Here is a 17,648-nt window from a genome sequence, read left to right as displayed (position 1 = left end):
TATATATACAATTATGAAAATTAGATGCTAAAAGCCTAGATAGATAACACAAATTTCTAATAGCATCACCGACCGATGGAGGTGTTTTATTTGCCAGTCCGGCCAGCTGTGCCCCTTTTCACAGCTAATTTTGTCAGTGACGCTATTAGAGCCTACATCTAAGAAAAAAATCTAGGAAAAAGTGTTCTTAAGTAGAATTAAAAATAATCTTAATTTGCTATATTAATTAAGAATATACCATAAATAGGAGAAAAGAAAGTAAGAAGATTCTCCTTTTCTGCTAGGGCGTCTTCAATTCTCTGTTCCGGCTAGACCAACCAGAAATTACCACCCCTTATTCCTATCGACGAGCACAACAGACTACGCTATGCACAATCCTTTTCGCGTGCTATGTAAAAATTACAATAGTTTGCATCACGTTTTCTCTACCGAACTTTCTCTACCCCTAATAAAATCGTTCCTTTCAGAATACCTTCGGGAAGTCACTGACCATTCCCAGCTCTGAGCAATCTTCTTACTTTCTTTTCTCCTATTTATGGTATATTCTTAATTAATATAGCAAATTAAGATTATTTTTAATTCTACTTAAGAACACTTTTTCCTAGATTTTTTTCTTAGATGTAGGCTCTAATAGCGTCACTGACAAAATTAGCTGTGAAAAGGGGCACAGCTGGCCGGACTGGCAAATAAAACACCTCCATCGGTCGGTGATGCTATTAGAAATTTGTGTTATCTATCTAGGCTTTTAGCATCTAATTTTCATAATTGTATATATAATGTATTGATTAATTAGGATAGACACTCGTTTTGTCGACCACTAATAAATAAATAAATAAATAAAAAAATAAATAAATAAATAAATAAATATTGTAATTATAAATGAAATAGTTGCAGGTATTTGTATGCAGATGTGATATTTTGATACGAAAGAGTTATACTCATAAAATTGTCGATGACATATTTTACTTAGGGCTCATCAAATAATTACAATTACTCCCAACTTTAACGAAATTGGTGCAATCAAAATACAGGAACTAATGGCAGGCAAGGGTTTTATTTCAATATCAATAAGTACGTTAAAAATCAGATAAGATTCCGTCTACAAGCTTATAAGTAGCAGTGCGGACTACAATCAGAAGGCCAACCAGTGGACGGTGCTCACCATGAACAACGCGTTCCTGAACATGTTAACGTCTAGTGTATTGGAAGACGATGGTTTCCACAGACTGACATTCTGGCGCAACCCAATGTGAAGCTCTTCATCACACACCGCGGCCTGCTGAGCACCATCGATAGTATCTACTTTGGCAAGCCGGTGCTGGGTCTGCCTGTTTTCTATGTTCAGCACTTGAATGTGGAGCGCGCTAAGCAGGCGGGTTTTGGCCTGGCCCTGGATCTTTGGACCATGACTGCCGGCCAATTGCATGATCAGGTTGTGCAGCTGCTCAGCAACTCCAGCTACACACAGGCAGCGCAGCTAAGGTCGAAGCTATTTCGCGATCAGAATGATACGCCGCTCGAACGCTCCATCTGGCGGACAGAGTATGTACTGCGGCACCACGGCGCTCAGCACCTGCGTTCAGCATCGCGTGACCTGAGCCTAGCCCAGCTGCATGGCCTGGACACATGGGGCCTGTTCTGTGGCGTCACATCGCTAATTGCCTTGGTGTTTGTATTTGTGATCTCGGCTCTGTTGAGAGTATTACGCTACATTCTATGTAGACATTGCAAGATCGACGCTAAACAAAAAATACAGTAGATCTCAATATAAATGGTAGATACTTAGTAAATATTAAAACTGAAAAGATATTGGAGATTACACGATTTATTTGTACTTAAATATTTCTATCAAATAACAATTCCTTAATGATATTTAACTTAAATACTTATTTGAGTTTCCTTTAGATTTTTAAAAATAAACAAGCCCATTTGAAACAGCCAATCTATTAATTGACTGTCAGTGAGAAAAAAACCAATTATAATAGCAGCACAGAAAACAATACAATCGCAATTGCAATGCTGCTGTTAGAATTCAAAGCACACGCTCATGAATGAGTGTGTGTACATGTATACAGATTTCATGGAATTTGCGCAAACACGTTGGCAGCCAAAACACCTTTTCTTTTGGTTTTTTCAACCGAACTAGATGAAATTTTCAGCAGTAGATCTTATTGTACTATAAAATATTCGTGTATTCTCAAAATGACAATTGCATTTAAATTGTGTCTTATATAGGCGGGCAGCATACATTTGTTTATTTAACTGCTTTATAGCTATGAGGTAGTGGCGGGGATTTCGATATCGATTTGTATCGATTACTTGGAAACGGGGCAAGTTATCGAATATCGGAAACAAACTCGATCTAGCTCTTAGGTTGTGAGATCCTTGCGTTCATACATACGGACGGACAGACAGACGTACATGGCTAGATCGATTCGGCTATTGATGCTGATCAAGAGTATATATACTTTATGGGGTCGGAGATGCTGCCTTTTGCTTGTTACATACATTTGCACAAATACATTTTTTATCATTTACCCATTTTCAATGGGTAATATGGTAATAAGAAATAAATACATTAAGTATATAACACATATTTTAAAAACGTGTTTAAATTCCCATATTTTAAATTCCATAAATAAATTCTTTATTAAAAGTGTTTAAAAGCCCGCTAGGGCGTATATATTTTAAGTGAAATTTCGTTAAATTTTCGATAAGGTCTGAAATTAATTATAACAATTATCGATAGATAGAGTAGTAGTATAAGTTAAATTCACCATCAGTAATATAAACAATTTACTCCTTCGTCTAACAATTACTACCGCAAAACGAACAATCATATATAACGGGCTTTAACAAATGAACATGACACAAGCTTTTTAACGGAGGCAGAGCTTAATTTAATAATGGGAGGCCGGAGACAGAGGCGTGTTGTGTGGCTCTCATACAAATGAATGCAATCGCCTCTATAAAATTTGTTATCGCATGCACGGCCTCTTATCTAAACCGAGCAATGTTTTCCATTTATCAAAGCCTATTTCACAAATTTAGTTGAATTTTAGATCTTGGAACTGACACACGAAATGTTCTCTCTACGGCTCTGCTGCCTCTTACCATTAGTTTTATTGCTGCCAAGTCTCCTTGATGGCGCACGGATACTTGCGATATTTCCCTTTCCGGGTCCCTCACAGTACATTAACGTCTTGCCCTATTTGAAAGGGCTCGCGGCGCGCGGCCACGAGGTAACATCGGTTAACGCTTTTCCCCAAAATAAGCCAGTGAAAAACTTTCGTGACATTGTCGTACCTGAAGTATTTCAATCCTACGAAGGTGCGTTGCAGTTTGATATGGTTCGTGTCGAGTTTTTATAATCTTAAACTTTGCTTATTTCAGAAATACTAATTTCCAGCATTGAAGCAAACAGAAATTTGTGGCAGGAGAACACAATGGCTAATGATTTTTGTATCAGCATTACAAAGAAAGTGTTTGAAAATGGCAAAGTACAGCGGGAGCTGTTACAGCCCGGCAAGGCTCAATATGATTTGGTCATTGTAGAAACCCTGCGTACCGATGCACTCTACGGTTTTGCAGCGCACTTTAACGCGCCCATTATTGGCCTCTCAACATTCGGCACGGATTGGAATGTCGATGAGTTGGTGGGCAATACTTCACCGATCTCATATACCCCACTAGTTACGGCGGGCTTGAGCGATCGCATGACCTACTGGGAGCGTGTGCGCAACTTCGTTGAGACCTCTATAGCCTGGCTTAATTGGAAACTGATGTATATGCCGGTGCAGAAGCAACTTTATGAGCAATACTTTCCACACGTCGCCCAAAAGAAGCCTTTGGTGGAGCTGAGCAAGAACTTTTCGCTGATATTGCTCAATCAGCATTTCTCGTTGAGCTTTCCGCGTCCATATGTGCCCAATATGATCGAAGTAGGAGGACTGCACATATCTCACACGCCGGCCCCCTTGCCCAAGGAGATAGAGGAATTTGTTCAGGGCGCCGGCTCAGCGGGTGTCATCTACTTTTCCCTGGGTTCAAATATAAGGAGCAAGGATCTTCCACAGGAGCGAAAGCAGATGCTGCTTCAGGCTTTCGCCAGTCTACCACAGCGTGTGCTCTGGAAGTTTGAAGACGATCAGTTGCCCAACAAGCCGGCCAATGTGTTCCTCAGCAAATGGTTCCCCCAGCCCGACGTACTGGCGCATCCCAATGTGAAACTTTTCATCACACACGGCGGCCTGCTCAGCACCATTGAGAGCATCCACCATGGTAAGCCCGTGCTGGGGCTGCCCTTCTTCTACGATCAGTTTCTGAATGTTGAGCGCGCTAAGCGCGCTGGCTTCGGACTGGGACTCGATCATAAAGAGATGACAGGCACGGAATTTAAGCAGACCATTGAACGTCTGATCAATGATCCGAAATTTTCGACAACAGCACAGCTAATGTCAGCTCGGTATCGCGATCAGCCCATGAGCCCACAGGAGACGGCCATCTGGTGGACGGAGTATGTGCTGCGCCACAAGGGCGCGTCCCATATGCGTGTGGCGGCGCAGGATTTGAGTTTTTTGGCTTATTATAGTCTCGATGTGTTTGGCATGCTCTTGGGTGTGGGCATATTAATTTTGGTTACGATTTGTTTTGTGCTATGGAAGCTGCTGTGCATCTTACGAGGTCAACGGGTATCAGGCACAGATAAATTGAAACATCACTAGTTTAAGCAATTTTATTTTCTATCAATTCGTTGCAAATAAAGAGATAAATTTTAAATTCGTTTTGTAGTATATTTCAATTAATTCACAAAAGCTCTTACCTGTCTAAATTATAGAGTTGCCAAAAATAATTGAATATATTGCATAATATTGGTTTACTTTATGTGGCATTGGCGGTTCCATATAAATATTACTCATTGCTATGTAGTTCATTATGATGGGGGTAACCAAAAATGTGCATTAACTGGTCTCCAATCAGCGGCATACGCGGCGTATGCAAATTGCAGGGCCACTTCCGTTGTATGTGCGACGCTTATTTTTGGCCGCAGTGCCAAATGCATAATCAAAAATTCATGAAGTATATGCGTTTTTATTTGTTGTTGTTGTTTCTCGCTGTCTGGCTGCTGTTATTGTTATTGTTGTTATTAGTCTTGCTGTAGCTGTAGTTGATATTTTCAATAAAAAGCTGTTGCTGGTGTTGGCGGCATGCAAATGTAAATGAGATCAAAGAATTAAAGCTGCTCAATTTACCGATTGATGCCTTTAAAAGCTGGCAAGACAGATACAGTGCAAATTTATTGATGTCCTGCATAGCGCTCGCTGAACTTTTAATGAGTCCTTGATTACAATCTAATGTGCACCTGTTTGCATATGCTAGACGTGCTCGGGCTAATGTAACACAATATTTTCAAATTTAAAAACATAAGAGGAACACCCAATTTACGAATTAAAATAAAATTAACAATTATCAAAATAATGCAGAGAATTTCAAATATTTTCTCTATATGATATGACATATGATATATGATATATGATATATATATATGATATACATATATGTCAAAATAATACGGATTATTGTAATGGTCGATGAGACCAACCAAGAAAGTAAACACAAATCCTCCACATATCGTTTACGACAAGCTTGCGTTTGTAATGTACCAACTGAAGCTTTAGCTTATGTGCTTGAAGCAAGTCGAGCCTTTGGAAGGTTGCACCGCTCATATATCTCCACATGGGAGCTTTATATGATCACCCCCAACTTCGTTGTCTCCCCTTGACCAAGAGGAGCATGAGCTTTTTCTTCGGAAAAAAAAAAATCGTATTTTCGAAAAACCAAACGAAAGAACGAGAAAGAAGGTCTATTTTCAGGACGCCGAAGATTTAATACCCTTGCAGACCCAACCTATTCATAATGCTAGTGCTTTGCGCGTATCTAAGAAGCCCAGGAAAAATAGTTAATGCCGATTATGATTAAGATATCTTAAAAAACAAAAAAATTTCCTATACAACAACAAAATTTTCGTACGATCGTTTCTATGGCAGCAATATGATATAGTAGTCCGATGTAAATAAGATTTTGCATAAATGGAGGGAGTATAAATACCGAATTTGGTCAAGATATCGTGAAAAACATTTAGTTTATGGGGTCGGAGATGTCTCCTTCTATGCGTTACACATTTCACGACAAAATTATAATAGCCTCTGCAAGGGTATAAAAAGAACAGGAAGATCAATACCATACCAACCCACAACTCATTAACTAAAGGGAACCACACCGTCCCCCAGCGTTGGAAGGCCTTTCACCGCATTTTCATGTAAGTGACCAACCACACTTCCTTCTTCCTCTGTCACATCTTTGTCGTTGCGTCGTCGAATTTGCATACATATATGATATATGACTAATAAAAAGAGCCATTGAGTAACAAAGAGTGACTTTTCAGCTCTGTCTCTATATTACTCAATACATATATAACGTAACGTAATAAAATAACAGCTAATCGGTAAAAATTAATCGTGTGTATGCTCAGAATGAGCTCTTGACGCTTCGAGCCCTTGCATAACTCGAAAGCTTAACGCGGAGACACGTACTTGAAACTGCTGATTTGCCTTGTGACCGTTCTTACTAAAATTATGCGCCCACAAATTTCTTTTTTTAAATATTTTAAAATAATTTTTTGGTAACGTAAGACTTTAATAACGATGGTCAATATATAAATACGTACCCCGATTCACGTTGTACAATTATACAACTGGCACGACATATGAAAAAGTAATAGTAATAATAACTTTAATTAAGGAACTATACGGAAAGATTGTAGTTTGTTTTTTTTGTTACCGGGCTTAGGAAAACAAACAAACAAGCAATGAAGTATATACCTTTCGTTAATAACCAAATAATTATGAAAAATTAATTCGGTTACAAATCGCTTCTAGCTAGTACTATATAACGAATGTTCAACATTAAAAATAAATTTAAAATTTAAAGAATTAACAAACAAAAAATAATACGCTGTAAGTTAGGGTTTGGTTTCTTTTTGTCCACATTTGGTAGGTTCAAAAGGAAGTTTAGCTTCCCCAATTTAGATTCAGCACGGACTCTATAAGAATTAAGTTAATATAACGGCGGTCTTCGGACACAGCAACCCCACCCCACTGACTGTCTGACTGACTGACTGATTGGTGATCAACGCACAGCCCAAACCGTACGAGCTAGGAAGCTGAAATTTTCACTGTAGTTACCTTATGTGATGAAGGTGTACTTACAGAAGGGGTTTCGGGAAATTCCACCCGCAGGTGTGGCAAAATCGAGAAAAAAGTTTGTATGAAACTTTTTTGATTACCATCCGATCGGTCTTAAACTCAATTTCAAAAATCTTTGATCAAATTCATTTGAGAGGGCTTCACACTTTTTCAAAAATGTATTCCTCCATGGTGGAAATGGGGGTCAAAGATTTGGTGGATGAGGTTTCGCGGTCAAATTTATTTTCAAGGATCTATATGAAAAATCATTTCAGACGTTTTTCACATTTTTCGCAGATTCAAAGCATCCTCCTAAAAAGTGCGATTTCAAGACTTTTTTGTGCGAAGTTTTTAGTTGTGTCCGATTTGCTTCAAAATTATTTTTAGAGCTCTACATAAGAAATAAATACGTGTTTCAGCGATTTGGGAAATACCACCTGCAACAGTGGTAAATTGGGGAAAAACGTTTGTACGAAACTTTTTTGTTTACCATCCGATCGTTCTCAAACACATATTCAAAGATCTTTGTGCAAGTTCATCTAATGGGTATTTCACATTTATTGGAAAATAAATCCCTCCTTGGTGGAAATGGGGGTCAAAGATTTGGTGGTTGGCGTTTCGCCCTCAAATTCATATCCATGGATCAACATAAGAAATCATTTGAAACGTGTTACACATTTTTGTCAAAATCAAAGCTTTCACTGTGGAAAGTGCAATTTTACAATTATTTTTGTGAAGTTTTAAGTTTTGTCCGATTTGGGCTATACCCGATAGTTTAGTATATAAGTATTTTCCTAATTGATTTTTTACGGTAGCTAGAAAGCAAATAGAAAGAAGTTTTCAGGTAGTATGTTTTAATTGGTTCTAAAAGCTTCCGCTTTTAAAACTGATTTGTCTCGCCAGCAACATTAATTTTAGTCTGTAACCCCAGTAAAAGTTTTTTATTTTAAGTCGTGAACATTTTTAAAATCAACGTAAAATTGCATTAAATGAATTCCCTCTGTTTGTATACTCTTATAGAGGGCATGACATGTGTAACGCATAATAGAGGGCATCTCCGACCCCATAAAGTATATATTTTCCTGTTCAGCATCAGCAGCCTCTTTGTTATTGCATGTCCGCCTGTCTGTCGGTCTAAAATTATGTTCTTGTGTTAACAACGTTTTTGCTTTTCAAGAACATTTGACCAAACCTGGCATTTATTAGATTTACTTTGCTCCAAATAGCCAAATCTTATTAAAATCGTTTTTTTTTTAAATTTTTATTTATGTTTTTATTTATTTTGCCAAGGCCGCGCTCTACTAAATGGACGAAGGTTAAGTAAAATCGTATTACTATATCATAAAACTCAATAGGAAGAATCTGTCGAAAATTGATATTATGTATGACATTTTCTGAGAATATATTTGCTTTATTATTCTCCTCCCATATTTGCAAAACCTTAAGCCAAAAGTTTAGAAGGGTAAATTATCTTCTCTAAAGCTAAAGATTCAAAAATAGTTTGCCTACCAGATGGGAGTGCCAAATAGGAAAAAATCGATATAAGTAAGCTATTATTGGGCTGTGAAGCGCATTTTCGGCATTTTTAGTTTATTCTTAATTCAAATCTTTCAATTCAAATCTTGCATGTAATCATATGGATAAGAGTAACATTGTCATATTTCAGTTAGAAGCTCGGAAACGGAAACAGTTCATCCCAAACTTTGAAACGTTCTTCGTGAATATTGCCATTTTTCGCCGTTAGATTGATATCAATTTCTAAGTACGCTTGATCATGGGAATTGTATAAAGGCCAATGAAGGCCGCGTAAGTATTCATCAGTTGCATTGTGGGGATCGCTAATAGAATGTTATAAGAATAAGTATTGAGAAAAACAATTGTTTTCATTTATATTTACCCCTTTCTGGCGAACTCAGTCCACATTCGTGTGAGCCGTTCAATAAGCAAATTCTCGGGGTCGCTCTGTTTGAGGAGAGGAGTTAGAATCGGAACGTGAAACAAGTACAAGAGTTCGTCGTGATGTACGGCACCTGGAAAAATAAATTGTCTTAGCCTTTCTCCTATATTTTTATGCTCTCAAAAGTTACCAAAAGTTTGATTGGTATCGGGATGCTTCAGGAAGCTGTAGCGCCCCTTGTAGCGAAAATAGTACGTGTATATGGGTGTATGGGAGGACATCAGGCGCATAAATCGATGGTACTCGACGCCTATGAGGGCATCACTATAGAGCCTGCCCAGGCCTTGCAGGGATCCCGGATTCTCGATGCAACCACTGCCCAGATACTCGTTTCGTAGCACAGCACTGGCCTGCCGCGAGTGGGGCGTGTCCCGCTCGAACAGCAGCGCTATGGGTGCAAAATGCTCCCAGTTAGCATTCAGCTTTTCGCGTATGCTGTCATTGCGCAAATCAACTGTAAGGTGGAACGGATTAGCATGCATAACGCTGCGACTACACATACTCACAGAATGCGCCCGAGAGAAACTCAAACTCGGTGATGCCCGTGATGAGAGGCACCTTGTAAAAGTGTCCACTCTGAGCCGTTTTGTATGGATCCTCGAGCAGAAAACGCTCCTGACCAAAGTCCTGTTCAATGACTGGAAGCCAGTTGAGCACTGGATTCCAGCCAATCTCGAACATGCCGTTGTAGGAGCTAACAAAGTCCTGCATGGGTTTCTCACGCAGACAACTGACCAAATCCTTAACTGGCTGCTCTGGACAGTTCAGGAGACGTGCCTGGCGCTGTGCCAGCTGCACATCCGCCGTCTCATATCCCCACTGGCCATAGGGCGAGGCACTCATACAGATGCCACGATGGAACAGACCCCGCGACATCGGCGACAACATGTGCAAGCCGATGCTCAGGCTGCCCGCACTGTAACCCAGCAGCGTCACCGACTGAGGATCGCCGCCAAAGCGATGGATGTGCTGCTGAATCCAGCGCAGGGCCAGTACCTGATCCTTGAGTCCAGCATTGCCGGGGGCATCTGCACTGCCTGTGGCTAGGAAACCGAGGCTCCCCAAACGATAGTTCAGTGTGACCAGCACACAATCGCGATCCATCATATGCGCCGGGCCGGCAAAGTATTTGCTCTGGCCAGAGAATACATAGAATCCACCGGGATGCAGAAACACAATGACTGGCAGACGAGCAGTTGCGTTTAGATTTTTCGTATACACATTCAGGCGGAGACAGTCCTCTGACACATCTGTCATATTGTCCCACGGCTGCGGGCACATGGGTCCGTCCTGTTCAGCATCGAAAGTAGCCGGTGCCCAGGCATTAACTGGCTGTGGATTTTTAAAGCGCAACTCAGCCAGTGGCGGCTCCGCATAGCGTATGCCGCGAAAAGCATGAAACGGCAAACCCAGTCTCGATGTCAGATTGACACCACGTATGCGGCCTAGCTGCAAGTCAACCTCAATGCCCAGCACAGCGCTGCAGGACAGCAGCCAAGCGATTACCGCGAAGCTGAACATCTTGCGGCTCAGCGTACACTGATACTGCGTGGAATCAAGTGCAGTGTTGTATATTTATAGATTTTGCATGTGATTCCCGCAACGCCATGCGGGGCTTTGCCCAGAAGTTACTTAATGCCAGATTCAAAAAAAGCCACAAAACAGCAGAGATTCATACAGCTGATATACACTGGTCGTCGGTTGTATGCGTACAACAGAAAAGAAAAAACTTTTGCTTTAATTTATTTAAACAAAAGTCTGGTTGGGACCTGTCTAAAAATACTTGCAACAGCTTTTTTTATGACAAAACAACAATAGAATAATATTAAATTGTTTCTGGAGTTGATCCGGCGACTACCCGCTTGTTTGTACGACGCTCAGATACACAAGCTAATTAGTCTCACAACTCCACTAAGTTGTTTTAAATGCGTTTTCTAGAAACTATTAAACTTGGTGCTCACCTTCGACTCAAAACGAAGCTTTAGTAAAAATTCCGTTCAGTCAGTCACGATAGACTTTTTTATAAATACATTCCTAGGTTCAGTTACAAATTGGAAACTTTAACAAGAGCATTTTACCAACCACAAAAACACGATGGTTGGATGCATAAGACAAACTCCAAATTGTTATATTGTACAATTTTATATATATATATATAAATATTTTATATATATATAGTTGCCAATTTCATCTTTTCCCTGATCAGTTAACGAATATTTGAAATATTATAATTTTGAAAACTCATCGCTAAACCGCATCAACAGAAAACCTTGAAACAACAACTACCACAACAAAAACAATAATAACAACAGTTGCCTGTTTTTTCGCTGGCACTTTTTAGCAGCCTGTTATTTTTGCTATTGTTTTTTAGTTTTAAACATTTTTTTTGTATATTTCTTGCTTGCAGTTTTAATGCGGCCGCCACCATTACAGCCGCCAACATTTCCGGCGCGGACGCTGATTTTCCAGCGCGACCATGGCCCAAAACAGTTTCAATAAGTTCGCTAAAACTTTTACACGCCTCTTGGTCCCCTTCCCGAGCGTACAGCACCCCAGCAATGCCCGTTCGGGTAACAACTGTAGAAAAAAACACGGCGAAGAAAATAAAAGCGCTGAGCGTAGGCGGACATTTGTGCAGGAGCGTGGGCGTGGCCATGCCACTGTTGGGTTCACTGTTGAAAATTTGAGCGCGCTGATGGGCATTTTTACAACTGAAGCGTTAACTATGTGCAACTAGCCAAAGAAATAAACAAATAACGGGGAGAAAAAAAGCAGTGAACAAAAAATAAAGTAATAGAGCAATAAAAAAACAAACAAAAAAATACAGGGCCTCCCACGCACAGCGAAGAGAAAATCGTCGATAGCTATACAAAATATTTTCGATTTTATTTTACAAGTTCGGCGCCGGCAGCAAAACTAACCGCAACTCGCACTGAAATTTTTATGAGCTCAAGCAGAAGCAAAAGCGTAACATGCGGCCCATACACATACAGATACCACTTACAAAATACAATATAAACACGTCTTAGGGCTTAAGCTTTGTTTTTAACTCAATTACGCTTCAATTTCGGCTGTTTCTGCTGGCGACCCACAAAGATGTCCTGCAGGGCGCGCCACACGCGGCGTATAAGCAATACCAGACAGTAGAGCACAAACAGAATGCCGCCGTAGAGAATCAGAATGGCATCCAAATTGTGATACTGCACAAAGTTCAGGTCCTGTGATGCACTACGCAAGTACATCGCACCCTTATGCCTGGTCACATGCTCCACCCAGTAGACGGCACGCTCCAGAGGCAATTGCGGTTGATCCTTATAGCGAGAGGACATGCCCTCGACCAGTTGTTTGGCATGCGGATTCTGCACGAGCTGCTGAATAGCCTTGTTCAGCCGCTCGGCAGTTAGCTCCTCATAGACAACAGTCCGGCCATAGCCATTCTGCTCGGCACGAGCCATATTCAGAAACTGATCGCCGAAAATAGGAATGCCCACAAAAGGTTTGCCATGATAAATGGATTCTGTGGTGCTCAGCAAACCGCCATGTGTGATGAACAAGATGACATTTTCATGTGCCAAAATATCGTCCTGCGGGAACCAGTCCGAGATGAAGACATTCTCCGGTTTGCCGGGTAAATTGGGCTCCTCGAATTTCCAAAGCACACGCTGCTTGAGCTTGCTAAATGTTTCAATCAGTGCCAGACGTTTCTCCTGCGGCAGATCCTTGCTCTTCAAGTTAGAGCCCATGGAGAAATAGATGACGCCATGCTTGGCACCTTTAATGAACTCTTCAATGTCTTGCGGCAGCGGCTGACGCTTGCGATTGATGTGCATGCCGCCTACCTCGATCATGTTGGGCGAGTAGGGCCGGGGGAAGCTCAGCGAGACGTGCTGATTGAGCAGCACCAGTGCCGTGTTCTTGCGCATGTCATAAAAGTCCTGCTTATTCTGAGGGAAGTACTTGGTATAGAGATGCTCTTGCTTTGGTAAATAGTACAGCTTCATAAACAGATACTCATAGGTAAGAAAGGCCAAATTGATAACACGCTCGGTCAGGGTCATATGATCCGAGAACTTGAGCAGCGCATGCGGCACATAGGAGGGTGGCGAAGGCGACCCAACCTATCAGAAGGTAAAGTGTGAGTAAAGCCTCTAAAGGTTCACATGCATAGGGCCACCTACCAGATCTGTGTTCCAACTAATGGCTCCAAAGGTGCCCAGTCCAATGAGTGGCGCTTTGAAGTGTTCCGCCAGACCAAATTGGGCCTCATTCAGGAACACCTCACTGATGACAGCATCAAAGGTCTGGTTTGATTGTCGCAGCTGAACCACGAGCGGCTCCTTAAGTAATGCTTCAGTTATGCGAAGGCCTTTAATATATAAAACAATTAAATTAATATAAACACTAAGTAACGATCAATAATTATATTTTGTGAGCTCACCCATGTCATAGAATCCAACAATTTGTTGTATAATGGGCTGTTCTGAATTTTTCAATAAACTGTCCTTATCGCCTGTAAGGTAAGAAAATATGTTTAGAAGAAAATATGTTTAAAAGGGCATCGATTACTTCTTGCCAAAATATATATTTGGAGTAGCTTTTTGATAAATGGTATATTTTTCTCAATACGAACTGGATCTTGACATACCAATACGAACGAAAAAACAGGGTATAAATGTATGTACGATCATTAACAGTATATTAATGCGTACATATATATAAATACTAAGTAGATAGGCAATCGCGCCGATCTAGACCTATTTCATCAAGTACACGATAATCTTGGCAACCGTAACCGCTAGGTAAACTATTACAAAGAATAAACATAGCCTCAAATAAAACGAAATTCAAGTTTAATCACATTTCTGATGTGTCTCCAGTTTCTAGCTGTCGATTTTCAGCCAAATTACATATATTTCAAATATCGTGTCAGAATTTCTGGATGCTTGATAACAACAACTCACTTGTATATATTTTTTTTATTTAAAAAATTTTTTATTTTTATATGCCATCATATTGGCGTATAGAAAAAAATGAAAAAATAAATTTGTATTCTTATTTGTTGAAAAATGAGCCATTTACATTGCTCAGTTTTCATACAAAACTTATGCAACTGCATTTAGCGATTATTGTTTAATTAACAACCTGATACGATAGATTGCATATTGCTCGATTTGATGACGAAATAACGATTATAAAGCCAGCTCTACTGGCGTTTACTTACCCTCCATAGCTTTCAAGACGTTCGGCAGCGGCATATCGTTAATATTCTTAATTGGTTTCTTAAGTGCGAAGGGTGAGACGAGGGTCACCTGATGACCAGCTGCCGCCAGGCCCTTGGCCAGTGCCGAACCCACATTGTAGTGCGAGCGTGCGGAGGTGGGTAGCACCAACAGGTAATTATAGGCCGCCACGCTGCTCAGCAGGCACAATAGCGTAAGACCTATGAAACTGGTTTTGTTGCTTAATCGCGTCATTCTAAATGTTGTTTTTTAATCACAGTAGTGAAATAATAATATCAATTAATTTTGTAACTTAAAATTCACATTGAGCACCAGTTATACGATCTATTCCATGCGCGATCCACACGTTTTGCTAACTCGTTTCAAACTAATGAAATTCTCACACAAATTCGGTAAATATAGCGGCTGGCTGCCCAAGCAGTAATCAAGCCATGGCGACTGTTCGAGCACCCTACGCTCAGCTCATTTCTGGGTACGGGCATGTTGTTTCATCAGCATGTGCCAAAAACTGTTATTCAATCGGTTTATAATTTAATCGCATAGCGAGATATACTGATATGATATGGTATTATGTGCATACTTAAAGTGTTTGCATGCATATATGTATGTAGTGTATTTGCTTATCATGCCGCGTGAGTTTTTTTTCCTTTATCAGTTCTTTTGCGTTATTTCAAGTTTGCTTTGCCCTGTCATTCGTGATTCGATGCGTGCCGGTTTTATATGCTCATAGAAATATATGTATGTATGTATGTATATATTGTACTTTGTTGCTTTGCAAGCCAGACGAAAAACATGAAATTAATAAATTCACTTGTTTTACTCTCAGGAGTCAGTGACTGATAATAATGATTGATATCTACATACATATGTACATATAAATTTATAACTATTTAGGAATGTAGTCAGGCGAAATTGTTTATATTTTAATGAAATAACAGCTAGTTTTGTGTAACCGCTCTCATATATGTACATGTGTATGTTTGTATGTATATTCAATCTTAACAGTTCTTATATTGAACCTATAGTATATTTTCTCTTAGAACACGCTCTTATTTGCTCTTTTAACTGACCGGCATGTACATACATACATATATGTTTTCAAATCTTTAAGTGCTGGGAAAACATGAAAAATATTAACATATTTATCATAATATTGAAAACGCATATACACACATAAGTGAATTGTTGAATAAATGTAGGGGTTTTTTTTTATTATTAGATTCATATAAGTATTTTGTATTATATAAAAAACTTAAAATTTTTTTATTATACTTCTGTGATCTGCAATAGTATGTCATGGAAACAAATTTTAAATTTGATAGAATACTGCATAGTGTTTTTCAAATGAACCATTTGTTAGCCTTACAAATCTAAACAATTTAAATTTCTTAGGATCCAAAATAATTTTTGGTCCAATAAACCAAAATTAATTTTGTTTCACTTTTGTAGATTTTCCAGCTAATTTTCTACCAACGAGCCTTACAAGAGCCGCCAGGCAATTAAAAACAGCGAACAGAACCAAAAATAATGCTCCAATGATCATTAATAAAACATCCAAATTATGGTATTGTATAAAGCTCAGATCCTGGGCAGCGCTTCTCAAGTACCTCGCGCCCTTCTGCCTAGTCACATGCTCCACCCAGTAGACGGCGCGTTCCAGCGGTGTTTCGTGCTGATCCCGGAATCTGGAGGACATCTCACGCACCTGCTGCGTGTAGTTGGGATTAGTGAGTATTTTATTTATGGCATTCCGGAACGTCTCGGTTGTCAGTTCGGAATATGGTACTGTAACTCCATAGCCAACCTGTTCAGCACGTGCCATATTCATAAACTGATCACCAAAGAAGGGAATGCCCAAGACGGGTTTTCCATGGAAAATGGACTCCGTTGTGCTCAGTAGACCTCCATGCGTAATGAATAAGATGACATTCTCATGCGCCAAAATGTCGTCCTGCGGGAACCAGTCCGAAATATAGACATTATCTGGCTTGCCAGGCAAATTGGGCTCCTCAAATTTCCAAAGCACGCGCTGCTTGAGATTCCGGAACGTTTCCACAAATGCCTCACGCTTTTCCAGCGGTAAATCTGAGCTCCTTAAATTTGACCCCAGGGAAAAGTAGATGACTCCGTGTTTGGCGTCTTTGATGAAATCCTCGATGTTCTGCGGCAATGATTGGCTCTTGCGATTGATGTGCATGCCGCCCACTTCGATCATGTTCGGAGCATAGGGTCGGGAAAAGCCCAGGGTGATGTGATTATTGAGCAGCACCAGCGCCGTGTTCTTTCGCAGGTCGTAGAAGTCCTGCTTGTTTTTGGGAAAGTATTTCTTATAGAGTTGCTGTTGCTGGGGCAAGTAGAAGAAGTGCTGGTAAATCAGCTCGTAAGCCGTGAAGATTAGGTTGTGAGCGCGCTCGAAGAAGCTCATGTGATCGCTGAAATGAAGCAGAAAGTTGGGCACATAGGAGGGCGGCGAGGGCGTACCAACCAGCTGCGTGGTCCAAGTAGAAGCTCCAAAAGTGCTCAGACCTATCAGCGGTGCCTGAAAGTGTTCGGCAAAGCCAAAGTGCGCCTCGTTCATGAATACTTCGCATATGACCGCGTCGAAGGTGCGATTCTGCTCCATTAGTCTCTGCACCTCAGGTTCCTCCATCAAAGTTCGGGTCAGCTTGAGGCCCATGGCATGCATAACAGGCAGGCGGAATACTAAAGGTATTTTAGCAACGTCCAGAATTCTGGCTTTGTTAACTGGAATGTTAAACAATCCATTAATTTCATCGATTGTGAAAGAAAGAACCTTGATTTTGTTTTGCACGTCTATCATTATCAGGCGGTGAATAATTGATAACAGTTACGTGACTATCCACTGTAAAACCCATTGATACTTACCAGCCATGGCTGTTATAATGTTCGGGGCTGCCACATCCAGGTAGTTCTTAATAGGCTTCTTCTGTGGAAACGGCGAGATTACCGTGACCTCATGGCCGGCGGCAACCAGACCCTTGGCCAAAGCCTGACCGACATAGAAGTGCGACTTGGCCGCAGTGGGCGATATCAATAGGAAGGAGTAGCTCCAGACATGGCCCAAACTGGCCAACAACAGTAAGAATAGATGAAGCAGCTGCATCGTGATATTTTATTTGTATGTTGCCTGCGGACCTCTGCCTGAGTTCTATAATTTTTACGAGTTGTCCGGCCTTTTATTAGTTG

At 40.4% G+C, this 17,648-nt stretch overlaps 5 protein-coding genes and 1 long non-coding RNA gene across 6 annotated transcripts; 2 read left to right on the top strand and 4 right to left on the bottom strand.

Moving 5' to 3' along the window:
• Positions 1 to 1,198: 1,198 nt before the first annotated feature.
• LOC135439681 (UDP-glucuronosyltransferase 2B13-like) lies at positions 1,199 to 1,759 on the top strand (the record flags this gene model as incomplete). Its single annotated transcript, XM_064698441.1, has 1 exon — positions 1,199 to 1,759. A coding segment is annotated over one exon (561 nt), but the record flags the coding sequence as incomplete, so codon positions are not given.
• Positions 1,760 to 3,057: 1,298 nt separating this feature from the next.
• Positions 3,058 to 4,779, top strand: LOC135439685 (UDP-glycosyltransferase UGT5-like). Its single transcript, XM_064698445.1, has 2 exons — positions 3,058 to 3,330; positions 3,394 to 4,779. The coding sequence occupies exons 1-2, from the start codon at positions 3,084 to 3,086 to the stop codon at positions 4,722 to 4,724; spliced, it is 1,578 nt and encodes a 525-aa protein (XP_064554515.1). The 5' UTR covers positions 3,058 to 3,083; the 3' UTR covers positions 4,725 to 4,779.
• Positions 4,182 to 5,071, bottom strand: LOC135439686 (uncharacterized). The gene is made up of 2 exons (XR_010438155.1): positions 4,823 to 5,071; positions 4,182 to 4,742 (listed from the first exon to the last, which is right to left on the bottom strand). It is a non-coding gene; the product is annotated as an uncharacterized LOC135439686 (long non-coding RNA).
• Positions 5,072 to 8,790: 3,719 nt separating this feature from the next.
• Positions 8,791 to 10,757, bottom strand: LOC135439684 (juvenile hormone esterase). The gene is made up of 4 exons (XM_064698444.1): positions 9,708 to 10,757; positions 9,332 to 9,655; positions 9,142 to 9,274; positions 8,791 to 9,082 (listed from the first exon to the last, which is right to left on the bottom strand). The coding sequence occupies exons 1-4, from the start codon at positions 10,720 to 10,722 to the stop codon at positions 8,911 to 8,913; spliced, it is 1,644 nt and encodes a 547-aa protein (XP_064554514.1). The 5' UTR covers positions 10,723 to 10,757; the 3' UTR covers positions 8,791 to 8,910.
• A 1,309-nt stretch (positions 10,758 to 12,066) lies between these two features.
• On the bottom strand, positions 12,067 to 14,794 carry LOC135439682 (UDP-glycosyltransferase UGT5-like). Its single transcript, XM_064698442.1, has 4 exons — positions 14,423 to 14,794; positions 13,640 to 13,711; positions 13,380 to 13,567; positions 12,067 to 13,319 (listed from the first exon to the last, which is right to left on the bottom strand). The coding sequence occupies exons 1-4, from the start codon at positions 14,673 to 14,675 to the stop codon at positions 12,252 to 12,254; spliced, it is 1,581 nt and encodes a 526-aa protein (XP_064554512.1). The 5' UTR covers positions 14,676 to 14,794; the 3' UTR covers positions 12,067 to 12,251.
• An 829-nt stretch (positions 14,795 to 15,623) lies between these two features.
• Positions 15,624 to 17,612, bottom strand: LOC135439688 (UDP-glycosyltransferase UGT5-like). Its single transcript, XM_064698447.1, has 2 exons — positions 17,328 to 17,612; positions 15,624 to 17,186 (listed from the first exon to the last, which is right to left on the bottom strand). The coding sequence occupies exons 1-2, from the start codon at positions 17,563 to 17,565 to the stop codon at positions 15,868 to 15,870; spliced, it is 1,557 nt and encodes a 518-aa protein (XP_064554517.1). The 5' UTR covers positions 17,566 to 17,612; the 3' UTR covers positions 15,624 to 15,867.
• Positions 17,613 to 17,648: the final 36 nt, after the last annotated feature.

This window comes from Drosophila montana, unplaced genomic scaffold (genome assembly GCF_035044405.1).
Source record: "Drosophila montana isolate Dmon_TW-CO22-7 unplaced genomic scaffold, ASM3504440v1 contig_778_1, whole genome shotgun sequence".
Lineage (NCBI taxonomy): Eukaryota > Metazoa > Arthropoda > Insecta > Diptera > Drosophilidae > Drosophila > Drosophila montana.
This window is presented reverse-complemented; position numbering and strand designations above follow the sequence as displayed.

Bases quoted from the DNA above. Each gene is read 5' to 3' on its own strand.
- LOC135439688 (XM_064698447.1), bottom strand. From the start codon at position 17,565: ATGCAGCTGCTTCATCTATTCTTACTGTTGTTGGCCAGTTTGGGCCAT. The intron at 17,187-17,327 runs GTAAGTATCAAT...TTAACATTCCAG, and splicing joins CATTATAACAGCCATGGCTG to TTAACAAAGCCAGAATTCTG.
- LOC135439682 (XM_064698442.1), bottom strand. From the start codon at position 14,675: ATGACGCGATTAAGCAACAAAACCAGTTTCATAGGTCTTACGCTATTG. The intron at 13,712-14,422 runs GTAAGTAAACGC...CTTACCTTACAG, and splicing joins CGTCTTGAAAGCTATGGAGG to GCGATAAGGACAGTTTATTG. The intron at 13,568-13,639 runs GTGAGCTCACAA...TATATATTAAAG, and splicing joins TGTTGGATTCTATGACATGG to GCCTTCGCATAACTGAAGCA.
- LOC135439684 (XM_064698444.1), bottom strand. From the start codon at position 10,722: ATGTTCAGCTTCGCGGTAATCGCTTGGCTGCTGTCCTGCAGCGCTGTG. The intron at 9,275-9,331 runs GTAACTTTTGAG...TTATTTTTCCAG, and splicing joins CGATACCAATCAAACTTTTG to GTGCCGTACATCACGACGAA. The intron at 9,083-9,141 runs GTAAATATAAAT...ACATTCTATTAG, and splicing joins ACTGAGTTCGCCAGAAAGGG to CGATCCCCACAATGCAACTG.
- LOC135439685 (XM_064698445.1), top strand. From the start codon at position 3,084: ATGTTCTCTCTACGGCTCTGCTGCCTCTTACCATTAGTTTTATTGCTG. The intron at 3,331-3,393 runs GTGCGTTGCAGT...TGCTTATTTCAG, and splicing joins AGTATTTCAATCCTACGAAG to AAATACTAATTTCCAGCATT.